The sequence below is a fragment of the Mytilus californianus genome, unplaced genomic scaffold (genome assembly GCF_021869535.1).
Source record: "Mytilus californianus isolate M0D057914Y unplaced genomic scaffold, xbMytCali1.0.p SCAF_6, whole genome shotgun sequence".
NCBI classification, from domain to species: Eukaryota; Metazoa; Mollusca; class Bivalvia; order Mytilida; family Mytilidae; genus Mytilus; species Mytilus californianus.
In genome coordinates this window covers 23,122,130-23,135,646 of record NW_026262712.1, presented here as the reverse complement: position 1 = coordinate 23,135,646, position 13,517 = coordinate 23,122,130, and the positions used below count along the sequence as shown (strand labels likewise).

At 32.8% G+C, this 13,517-nt stretch overlaps 1 protein-coding gene across 1 annotated transcript; it reads left to right on the top strand.

Moving 5' to 3' along the window:
• The first annotated feature begins 5,365 nt into the window (after window positions 1-5,365).
• Window positions 5,366-13,122, top strand: LOC127705606 (uncharacterized). The gene is made up of 7 exons (XM_052209939.1): window positions 5,366-6,320; window positions 7,499-7,611; window positions 8,293-8,410; window positions 9,442-9,569; window positions 9,857-9,970; window positions 10,418-10,568; window positions 12,280-13,122. The coding sequence occupies exons 1-7, from the start codon at window positions 5,378-5,380 to the stop codon at window positions 12,615-12,617; spliced, it is 1,905 nt and encodes a 634-aa protein (XP_052065899.1). The 5' UTR covers window positions 5,366-5,377; the 3' UTR covers window positions 12,618-13,122.
• The last annotated feature ends 395 nt before the right edge of the window (window positions 13,123-13,517 follow it).

Below are 13,517 nucleotides of genomic sequence, written 5' to 3'. Positions count from 1 at the left end.
AAGGTTCATCATAACAAATGGACAAATATGGCCATATTTTCACCTCAAAAACTACTCTGTGTACAGACTTACCTGTGCAGTTTGGAAAGTTTTAAGGCCTAGCATCCACTAGATATATAAAAGTTAAATGTATGTTGCATTTCAGAAAGATAAAATCGTTTGTGGATTTTGATGGGCATTTTTTTCCCTTCCTGCAGAAGGTGTAAAAATAAACAAACACCTGAATTGCATTTGATACTGTCCACTCAGTTTCTACCTTTACCTCACCTATAGATGTGTAGATATCTATTGCCCATGCCAATCAAGGACAATCAATACAATACAAACCAGTTGTTACCTGAGAGGGAGCATCTCAAAGTTGTATCCCAACTTAGTTAATTTTTACACCTCCTGCAGGAACGAAAAAAAATGCCCATCATAATCCAAAAAAGATTTTATCTTTCTGATATGCAAAATGAAATAAACTTTTATATATCAAGTGGATGCCAGGCCTTAAAACTTTCCAAAATGCACAGGTAAGTCTGTACACAGAGTAGTTTTTGAGGTGAAAATACGGCCATATTTGTCCATTTGTTATGATGAACCTTAAGATATGTTGAGGACGGCCATTTGGTGACCTATAGTTGTTAACGTACTTGTCCTTTGGTCTCTAGTGAATAGTTGTCTCCTTGGCAATCATACAACATCTATTTATATTTAGACTTGAAAGTTGTCTCAGTTGTTATGTGATGAATCATATTAACAGATGAATGTAATGTCCTGTGTGTATACAACAGTATATGTTTTTGTAGGTTCACTTTACAAGTCAGCCAAAAAGTAATTAAATAATTAACATGATTAAATAATAAATATATTATGCCTTGTTGTTACTAGATGCGGATCCAGGATTTTGAAAAAGGCAACGTTTGGAGTGGAATAGGTAAAAAGATTGCATAATGTAGCTCCATAAGTGGTTCTGACACCCTGCCCCCTAAATCTGCCACTGTCAAGCCATTTATAAACAACTCTTTGACATATTCCCAATTTCCATTCTCAATTTTAAAATCCGTGATTCCGTCAATTCAAAGACCATGAATACCTGTTTCCTACCTTGTAATGAATAAATCTGAACATACAATGAAACTGGTAAAAGCCTTACAAAACAATAATTGTGTTTATACTGCTTTTAAAAATAGTCCTTACAATACATTACAATCGGTTGCGTAATCACATATTTACATTTTGTAACTCTTTCCGGTGATATCGCAATCGACCAAATTGGGGTACCTGATTGGGAACTTGTATAGCATTTTTTCATGGACGATTGTCTCAATCTGGGCATATTTCTTCATAATATCAAAACATATCAATGTTTGAATCAGCAATAGCTGAAAATAAAACCAACACAACAAATAGAAAAAAATAACAGGATGTACGATTTGCAACAGTAAAAGACAATTTGGTAACGGAATGACTACGGAAAATCTCGGAAAATTTTGTCACATGTTGTCTTTGATTATGTGATTACTTGGCCGTTTTTATAGGAATTATTTGATTACCAGACCAATATTTCATGATTATTTGAATATTTGATAATCTAGGACTGTATTTTTGATTATTTGATTATCTTGTTTGAAAAAATAATTAACTTGATGATTATGTGATTATATTGGCAAAAAAATTGTGATTATGTGATTACTTGGACACCCTCATGAGGGGCAGTCTCAGTCCTAAGGGACTGGTCATTTGTAACCTGAAGGGGGTTGGGGAAAAAATAAGGGGAAGGCTTGAAAAAATTTGGGAATAAAAAGGGGGTTTCAATTTATCAATACTTCAGATGGGGGAGGGGGGCATTGAAAAAAAAATTACAAGATTTGAGTAATTCTGTATTTCAAATATGCAAAACCATATAGCTAATATGACGAATACTCCAAATCTGTATCTGATTATTCAACAGAAGTGTATAACACTTAATTCAGATGTCATATATATAACTATAGAGTTATAAATTTTGGTTTCAAATTTCATTTCAGTGTTAAATGTTATATTCATTTGAGTCATGACCATCTTCTGTTTCAACTTTGTTTGTTGGGCATGAAGAATGACAATACAAGGGAATAATGGTTTGATGTCTTTCAGTTTTTGTAGGTTTTTCGCGAAGGTTTTCTTAATATTATACCCCTTTCCATATAATAAAAGCACTGATAATATTAAGAGTTGTTTCCTTACATGATTAATCGCAAAAATCATGATTGAGCATATATTTCAATGGTTCAAGGTGATATCTTGGAGTCAAGTGTGGCATTTTAATATGTCTTAACGTGAATAATTAATTTATGACCTTCAGATATTGAGTCAGGCGACCCACACCCAATGCTTCTCCTTAATAAAGAATGATGCAGGCGACCCACACCCAATGCTTCCCCTTAATAAAGAATGCGTCAGGCGACCCACACCCAATGCTTCCCCTTAATAAGGAATGAGTCAGGCGACCCACACCCAATGCTTCTCCTTAATAAAGAATGAGTCAGGCGACCCACACCCAATGCTTCCCCTTAATAAAGAATGAGTCAGGCGACCCACACCCAATGCTTCCCCTTAATAAGGAATGAGTCAGGCGACCCACACCCAATGCTTCCCCTTAATAAGGAATGAGTCAGGCGACCCAAATCCAATGCTTCCCCTTAATAAAAAAAATTTGTGAGTTTTTTTGGCAGGCAAGACATTTTAAAAAATTTGACTCGCTCCGCTCGGCTCAATTGTTCAGAAAAAATCCTAAGTTTCAATATGTTCTTCCAGGAAAGTATTTTAATCTGAAATAAATTAACTACAATGTAACTTCTTAAATAAAGCCTAGGAACAATGTGCTGATGAAGGTGTGGTGAGTGTCAATGAGACCATAACTGGTATATCTAAAGATCCCTGTTGTCACAAATAACTTCCCAACCTTTTTATTTACAATACTGATGCATTATTTTATTGAATAATATTGGACATTGATGACTATGAGGCATTCAAGACCAATGCACTTCATAGCACACAGATATCCCAGTGTAAATCAACACACAAATGTTTATTGGGCACTGGCACCTATTATATATATATATATTGAATACCTGTACATATGATTTTAAAAGAGCACATTTTGGATGACACCACAACTTTATGTCTACATATTCGTGCGATGAGTCAACCGACTCTTTACGGATTACCCATGTAGATGTAGATAGGTCGCAGGTTCTCTCCTCCACCCCACCCCCTAAAAAAACTGGACGTCACAATATATCCAAGAATGTTTAAAGTGGCTAAAATGGGACACCAACAATCAATCAATCAATCAATCAATCAATGTTAATGATTTTTTTGTCGTTTCTTCTTTAATTCAAATTGATTTTGCTTCACCTTTTTTATTTCGCAATTGTTTTCTTGATATCATTTGCTGATTGAACATATGTTTAGGCACTGGTTACCATCTTCATATTTCAAAAGAGCCAAAAGGGGTGTTTTAACTCTGAAGACTCACAATGATCATGATATTCAGCTCACGGAGTAGCAGACTGCGCTCCCATGCTTATTGAAAAAGGACAATCATAAAAAAGTAAAAGTCTTCACCAATGTCATCCCTACGCTACGGCATCGTCATACATGCATACCATCAGCTCTGAAAATAAGACTGACAAAGTGAGATTTAAATAACAAACTTAATTACGAACTGAAAAAAGATAAGTAAGATTAGTATAGTTATCCAAGTCACTAAACAATTCAGGGCACATGTATGTATGGGAAAAAAACATAAGTCGCTTAGACTTTGTATGCACTAAAGATCGGTTGAAAAACCATGGGTTTCCGAGCATATAGTTCCCATTCCTATTAACTATATGTGACATCACCTATACAGAAATATAGAGTTTGAAAGTATAGTAGACTAACCTTGCAAAGCTTTATACATCAGTGTATTTTTTATTTAAGTCTTGCAATATTTAGGAGTCTAATCAAAGCAGTTTATATAATTTTAATCTAGATGTACCCGCTTCATATTGTACCTATTCAATTTACAATTATCCCATATCACATTTCCTTAATCCAAAAAATGTGAACCCAAATAATGTTTTTACACTGATTTTTTATAGGTTTGTGCTTTAACATCCGCAACAGGCTTTGGAAATGACATCATTATATGATCTTTCCAAGATCCATGTGAATTAAAAGTTTAATTCCAGATGTCTGTGTGCTTACATGTATTTCAAATTGTTATATTATTCAGGGTAAATACCGTAATAAACAGTAGAGGAAGTGAAAACTGTGTATCCAAGACTTTATTCTCCGGAAATAAATTAACATTTTAAGCATTGTCCCTATATTTGAAAACATGTTCTTCAACGTTGGTAAATGTTAAAACGGTATACGAGGAAGGAAAGTGTAATTGAGCATTTACTGGAGGCAGATATAACAAGATATTTGTAAAGTTTAAGGGATTCAATACATAGTGGGAACATTGTTTTGTTCTGTATAGCCGCTCTTCGTTCAGACTTTGTTGAAACGTCTTCATCTACGAACATTTGGCTTCGTATTCTAGATATCTTTTTTTGTCGTTAGGTGGTGTCTCGATGTTGACGTAAATTTACTTATCCACATCTTCTTTTGTCCACACTTTAAGAGAATTCTAGAAAAGGGAATTTATTAAATTATCAAAGACTTGAGGCACTGTTTTTTTTTTTTTTTTTTTAATATCATCAAACGAACCTGCAATATCTCAGTGCTCAGTCTAACCATTTTAAGCTGCCTTTATCATCAATTCAAAAAAGTCACTTTTTTAATAACATTTCAGCACAAAGAAGATATATGTTTTCTTATTTGTTTCTTTATTTCTGCAGTGACTTTAATATGGGTCACGATAAAAAAAAATTTACATACAAAAATACAAAAAAAAAAACAAAAACAAAAACAATCAAGCAAACTTCGAAAAATAAAAATAAACCGATGTTGAATGACATTTATATGTCGTACGACTGCTTTATAAATTGAGCTGGAAGAGTTCGATTTAGGATTTAGAATTACCTGTATTTGTATATTACAACAAATTGCGGAAGTATTTAACATTTTCGTAGTTCTTACTTTATATACATGTTTTATGGGATATGTTTTCCTATGGGTTTGTTTTTGTCTTTTTGTGTATGTTTGCATTGATATAATGTTTATATTGTTATCTTTTTGTATGTTAATGTCACAAATCTTTTTAAAATGATTCATATGGCAATAGAATTTAAAAAAAAAAATAAATAAATAATCTTTTTTGAATTGCTTCTATGATCTACAGGTGCCCGTTATTAAAAGAACGTCTGTGACGTCATATAAATCAATATTTAAAAATGACGTCATCTACGTTGCGTTTTGAACAATGGCGGATGTTCTTGACACAGATTCGTCAGAAGACGTCATTCCATCTAAACAGACCGATTCATTGGTAGGATATGTTATACAGCATGCTCTCATGGATTCAGATGAAGATGTACCAGAAACGGGAGATGAATTTTGGAAACCCGTGTCTGGGATATGCTACAAAGAAGTAGGGGACATATCAGTTTGTGCAACGGAGGTAACTTACGGAAACCTGAATCTGAACAGACATAATGTCTCAAATGTGAGTTGCAGTAGTAGCCAAAAAATATCTGATAATGAAGATTCCTCAAATGTAGATAAAAGTTCCTTGAGAAAAGCAGTGAGTGACGAAAGCATTATTTTAAAAAGACACGAAATTATGAAAAAAGAAATGCCTGAAGAACTTTTCCCAAATTTTCAAAGCGAGAAAAGCAGTCCAGAAATTAAGCGCGACCTTGATCGACGCCGAGCACTTGATGAAAGCGCGGAGTTTGAATCCTCGTCATCATCTGAAGAAGAAATTGAACCAGAGGAGGACAAATTTGACTTTTTCCGCGAATTTGAATTGAAAGTTGATGTTCTTGAATATTGTGATATGGCTGTGGAGGAATCATTTGAAATGCTCAAACTCCATGTCTTAGATTTGGTTGACATGCCAACAGAAAAAGAAATCGACGAAGAACAAGTTACTAACGGAAACGCAAAACATCTCAAATCTGATGAAACAAAAGTAGAAAATCCGGAAAATGTACAGGATGCACAGCCTTGCAAATCATATGAAAAAGATCCAACACCAGAAATCGAAAATAATCGAATTGCAGAAGTTTGCGACAAAGATATAAAATTCACCAACCTCACTGCTGAAAAAGAACCCCAGAAAATGCAAGAAAAAGCTTTAATGGTTACTGAAATATTACAAGTTTTACATGACAGATTTGAAAAATTTATAGGTGAAGTTAGTGGTAAGTGTTAACTTGACTTTGTTCATTATATTGTGCAGCTAATGATATCACAGAAACGTTTGTTAAGTGCAGTGTACACTTCACAAATTTTCAAATTAGACTTGCATACAATGAAAATATTTCAAAAGCAAAAACATGTTATCAATGACAGTAATAAGAACAGCTGTCCGATGAATACATCTGCATATATAAAATATGACAAGATAGGTTTTGTAATATGCTTTTAGGAAATAGATAGAAAAATTGGTGTCACCGAACTTGTTTTCATGCTTCAAGTAAAAAAACTTTAGTCAAAAAATTCTCTTCATTCCTAAATATTTGTTTTACGGGAACAGTGATCTCCTCTTATATGGCTAAGTTGAAAATTTGAATCGAACAAAAACAAATAATTGGTATGTGTAAAAACAGTCTCTATGTAACTATAAATTACTAATTTTTCTTTATTTGAATAAATAGTCTTACACATAAATTGCCGTTCTGTCTCAAACTTTGCAGATATAAGCAAAGAACTAGACCAATTTTGTGCTGCTTAGTATTTTACAATCCATGATGGCGGTATACAATTATTCTCCCTTAAAAGAATCCTGTGTCCATTTAGGGCATAAATACAAAAATATTTTCTATAATATTAAAATATTATTTCAAGCAGGAAAGCCAGTTTCAAATATTGAAATAATCAATCTGTTAATGACTAATGTGTCTTCAGAGGACATTAACCAAATTATTTTCTCTTTTATTGGGAGACTTCTAAAGGCTATCAAGGACGTATAACTAATATACGTCCTTGAGGCTATGAAGCTGCTAGGAATGGTCGTAGTTGTTAATTTTTTTTGCAAGCTGAACTCTCTAATAAAATAAATGTTATCCCCGATATTGCCACATCACGAAGCATGAAATAATATCGGGGGACTCAGTATCATTATATTCAACATTATTTAAATTTCCTTAATGCATGCGTTCAATTTCTAACGTTGCATCAATGATAAAACTAAGAAACAATAAAAATAAACTTTTTAACGAGTCAATCGTGAATAGCAGTCTGATAGTAGTGAGCTCGAGAGACTGTATACTGTTCCTGCTTATTTCAGCTGATCAACAAGTTTGAATTCTTGTCCAATTCATAAAGGTTTTATTTTTATTTATTTATTTTACTTTATTGCTCTTATTTTTTTTTACAGAAATTGTACATCTTGGTGCTCTATCTGTCAGACATGCACAAAGGGTGGATCAATGGGGAGCAGAGGTGCAAAAGACTTACCAGAAAATTTATGCAGATCATCAAAAAATGAAGGTACACCCAAAAAGTGCATGGACATATATTCATCAACTGCAATTAGTTGCTATATATTTCATACAAAACACATGTTTAAAAAAAAATTGAAGTTTTTTATGGTTTGATTTTATCAAACCTGGTGTTGAAAGATCTATGCAGCATTGTCTGCAGTTTTTCTTTAATTTGGTCACAATTTTATCTTCTGTTGTTTTTGTTTCACATGATGTGACAATTTCATTTGAATGGAATATGTAGCAAATTTCCGGACAAAAATACTACTTGTATTTATTTCACGAGAAAATTAAAATACTAACGTTGCAGTAACAAAATTATAACCAAATAAACCTGTGACAATTTTGCTTCTATTGGTAAGTTACCGTAACTTCATTAAATACGACCAGAAATGACCACACAAGTCAATAATGATTTAAAAAAAATGGTTTTACTAGACTAAGTATGACATATCAATAGTGTTTTATACTTTGTTTAATCGTAAAGATAAGAGGAACAATACGTACAAAAGGGTGAAAATGATTTAAAATAGTAAAGAAATTAAGAATGTTACTTTAATGAATTTCAAAAGTCTTTAAATATATATTGAAAATGGGTTTCATTCATCAAACGTCAATGAACATGGAATTACCATAAATTTGAGGTTATAATTTGTTTTCTTGTAAGCATAATATTTATTTATGATAGGCGTACTTGGAGGAAAGGGAGACCGACTGGGTTGAAACACGTGAACAGTATCAATCAGAAATAGTACGACAAGGACAACAAATTACCAACATATTACAAAGATTGCACATATATAATGGTAAGTAACAAAGATTGCACATATATAATGGTAGGTAACAAAGATTGCACATATATAGTGGTAAGTAACAAAGATTGCACATATAAAACGGTAAGTAACAAAGATTTCACATATATAATGGTAAGTAACAAAGATTGAAGTATATAATGGTAAGTAACAAAGATTGCACATATATAATGGTAAGTAACAAAGACTGCACATATATAATGGTAAGTAACAAAGATTGCACATATATAATGGTAAGTAACAAAGATTGCACATATATAATGGTAAGTAACAAAGATTGAACATATATAATGATAAGTAACAAAGATTGCACATATATAATGGTAAGTAACAAAGATTGCATATATATAATGGTAAGTAACAAAGATTGAACATATATAATGGTAAGTAACAAAGATTGCACATATAAAACGGTAAGTAACAAAGATTGAACATATATAATGGTAAGTAACAAAGATTGAACATATATAATGGTAAGTAACAAAGATTGCACATATATAATGGTAAGTAAGATGGAAAGCGGAAGTAGAGGATAATATATTTTGTCAATTATATCTACCAGGTAGAAAAGAAAAAAAAGTTTCTCACGATTTTTCAGTTTTGCACTTTACACAAATTGTTCTTAATATACAATTTGTGTGTATGGAAGCTTGCTTTGATATAATAATCTCGCACGGTGCATTCTCACAAGTAGAAAAAGAATTCGAAAAACAGAAGTTCAAATAAAACAGATTTCAAATGTTTAAAAAATAAAAGACCAACATTTCTTTATTTATATGAGTCAATATTTTTACCACATTCCCGTGGTGGCTCCCACATACATTGTCAGCAAAAAGAGAAAAAAATGATATTGTGACCTACTGTCTTCAAGTTTTATCCAGAACGTCAACGTTATTTTTACCACGCTGACTGTTTGGTTAATGTTTTTATTGTATGCTGACCTCAACATATTTGTTCTGGTTAAGATCATCTGGTATGTAAAAGTCACATTGATTTGCTCATTCACCCTACATTTCCCTTTATAGACATACCAGATACTCCTAGAAGACACAATGACAAACACAAAACAGCAGACGTCGTTAATAGTGTCCTGATGAAGAGACGGTGTCAAGAAGAACAAGCGATGTCACTAGACTTTGCTAGGCAGGCCAAGGTAAGGTACACGCGTGGCAGCTATAAGAGGAAGATATTATATTACCGGACTTAATTTGAAAGACAACGCAAGCTTTAATCAGGTATCAAGAAGTCTGAATAACAAGCCGTGTCACTAGTTTTTTTCTCTCGATATGATACTAATATAAATTCTATCTTGGTTTCCACATTAACAGTTATTAAAATGTAACGGTTTAATCTTTTTATTTTTCATAAAACAGCGTGAATCCATTGAATCCATGTTTAAAATTACATTCAATTTTATAACTAATTGTTCTCTATTGATAGATTTCAGAGTTAAAGTTACTGATCATACAACAGCAGGGATACATCCAGAGATTACAACTAAAGAACGCTGAACTGAACAGCATTATCAGAGACGTCTTGTATGCTAAACCTTATGTAAGATAATATGTATATAGTTTTTCAGAAATTTGATATTTCTGTCGTTTTTTATTCATCAATCTCAACATTTTATTGTAGCCCTTTTGAAAACTAACCTATTGTTACGATTAAAATAAAATATTCCTGAAAATACAGTACTCGTGGTTTGAAACTAGTACAATTTTGTTCAAGATTCTTGCAAACGATTCTTTCACATTTCATATTTATGGTTTATTTTATTTTTGTGTACAACTCTAACTGAGTTAGTAATGGGAACAGTGTAGTTATAATCATCTTTGTTAGCAATGGAAACAGAGTAGTTATAATCATGTTTGCTATCATATAACTATACTCCTTAAACGACATAGAAATAACTTAGCTGTGGAGATTGAGATGGTATAATTTGTATTACTTAAGACTTAAAGGTAACAATATTAATTTGTACGATTATGTTTTGATTTATAGCCCGAAGAAGCATCTGAAACAGATAATGGCAAAGCTGAAGAAGTTGAACGTCTCCAAAATGTAGCTGATGTTTTATCATGTGACATGGCTAGTTATCTGCCAAATAAATCTGTAGACTCCGACATTGTCAGTAGACAGGTCTTCAATATTGGTATGTTTTGACAAAATGACTATATAACATATTAGGGCTATTCCATTAAAATGCATGTGGGAGGGTAGGAAGGGACGTTTAATTATTTAATGTGGGTCATGGGTCTTTTTCAGTATGTATCTATTACCATTATGTAAAATTATCTAAAACATGGTTCTTGGTTGTAGGGATATTTTGAAAGTCCCTTCCTACCCTCCCACATACATTTTAATGGAATAGCCCTTACCTTATGTTGATCATTAACGGTTTAACAGCACATAGAACCGTTAACCGAAAAACTTCGTTTAGTAGCATCTTGTACTTTTCAGAGGCCACACTTCTTACCAAACCAAACAAGCGTGTAAAATGAATAAAATTCTTGTTGCTAGTTGGGATGTTGATAAATTGTCCTGTTACTTGTTCAGAACTGGTGGAAACTATACATTTAAATCACTTCCAATTGCTCACCAATTGTTCAGGACAAACGTTTTTGGACACTACTACCAGGGGGTGTTTAACGACCCTGACTACCCATGAGGCTCTCGTACGGTCGGTGGACACACATTTCAATATGCAGCATAAATGTCTCAAAGGTTAAACAAGTTGTGAGAAAATTGAACACGCGTGCAATCAGGGGGATGCTTTATATCGAAACGAATTATTAAAAACAAAAGGGAAAACACTAGATACAAGGTAAGGTCAATTTCCCCTGAATGCATTTCACTGACGGTTGAATTCCCGAAGTGGTTAAATCATACTCTACAACATATTAAAGATTTAAGGAAAAAAATACGAATATCAGTGTCTTATCAACGGAACAAAATGTTATTTAGTGATATACCTAAGCCTATATTCATTGTTGTTAAAAACAGTTTTGATACAATATGGCAAATTTTCATGTTTTTTGTCATAAAAAAAATGCATGGATGGGTATCCTTAACCAACATGAATTTATTTCTGTCTCATCTGAATTTTGCTTTGGGTAAAAATGCCTAAAATGGTCTTAAATTTGCAGTGAGGTTAGAGTTGTTTTGCTCCGTGTTGAAGTCCTCACTGTGACTTTGAGATGAAGAACAGCAACAAACCCGTTGTTCCTTTGCTTTTAATGTGTTTTTGTTGTGCATGTACTGATTTTGTGTCATGGATGGATACCCGATATCCTTTGTTTTTATATTCTATCTTATTTGTATTAGTTATTTTAAAAGACAAATACTAGAAATTTGCCAAAATCTATCAAAGTTGTATGTTTGAGTTTTTTTAATGATTTTATAAATTGGGTTACAAAACCATAACCTTGAAGTACGTATATTTATTAAACTGTCACACTGAATTTTAGAAATGAATGAAAGACTTTAGGGAGCTACCATTTGATTTTTATTGGGGGGCTAGGATGAAAAATTTTGTCCTGTCTTTTTATTTTTCCCTCTATTCGGTCCTGCCTTTTTATTTTTCACTCTATTCGGTCCTGCCTTTTTTTTAAGTTTATCCTGACTTTTTTTATTTAACTAAATTGTCATCCTGCCTTTTTTTTTTGCAAATAATCTCATCCTGCCTTTTTTTTTACTCAAAACTCCTGTCCTGCCTATTTTTTTCAAATTTCATCCTAGCCCCCCCCCCCCCCCCCCCCCCCCCCCCCCATAAAAATCAAATGGGAGCTCCCTTAGAAATTTGCCATATTTATTTGTTTGAAAACAAAAATGACACAAATGAACCTTTATTTGTTTCATTTTAGGTAGTACAAAAGCTTGTTATGGACAGAAACGTGTGCCACCCAACGTATACCCAGTATTTGATCCTCATAAATTGTCCTACATTTGTCTTGATGCTCTATCGACGCAGAAAAACGTGAATTCAGGAGGATATGAAGCTGGAGACAAAAGCAACGATCAATGTGACGACGAAGAAAATGATAAGAAGGAGAATGTAACAAATCTCACTGGGGAAAGTGAACTACAAAACGACAAAAACATAGTGAACCACAACGTGTTCTATGATTGTAGTACAGCAAACGTCGGACAGGTTGCAGATCTAGAAAACGCAATACCAAGCCCGACATTTGTGTCTGCATAATTGATGCATGATACCAGATAAAGTAAAGCATCTGTATTGCCATTTAGACTTTACTACATTTATTACACTCCCTCCATATTGTGGTATTTGGCTGACTAACTATATAAACGTTGTTCGTTTTGCCATTTATACCAGATATATCATAACGAAGTTCGAGAAAATATTTTTTTCGATACTTACATTGTTCGCTTCACATTTACACATATTAATACTGCGTGACATGCTGTTATTACTTGAGTATGTTAATGTTTATTTCCATATAAAGCTTGACTGTACTGACGGTATACTTTGTAAGTGTATACAGATGCCGAACATCTTATTGTATCAGTAAATGATAATTACAAAACTTTATTCTTTACTGAACCCTTAGATATATCCATGAGAGTTTGTTAACTGTTATCTGTGATTTTGAATACTCTGTGATACTTGTTTTGTTACTGGAAACGGTTTTTAAATTATTGTAAATTTATCATTTATAATTCATAATAAAATTATAATGCGAGGATATTTACTCATAGACTTGAACAAAAAAGGCATTACATAAATGAAAATTAGCATTGTCAGATTTAAAGAAAATCAATATTGAGGAGAGTTTCACATTGGCTTAGAGAATAACACAGCTTGTTTTTGTATATATGCTATGTCACTGTATTCCATGTTTCGCTTAATATGATAACGTGGAATAAATCTTAAAATGGTTCAAGACATTCACTGGAGTTGCAGACATATGCTCTTTAAAACAAAAGATCAAACACACGTTTAATACTTTTGACTTATTCTAAAGGTAAGGAACTTCCGGAATTAAAACGTTGTTCTTTTATCAGGAAAATCAATTATATCAAATATGCCAAATTCAATTGTCTTAACTATGCCACAGTGTGTCAAATTATTTAAAAACTA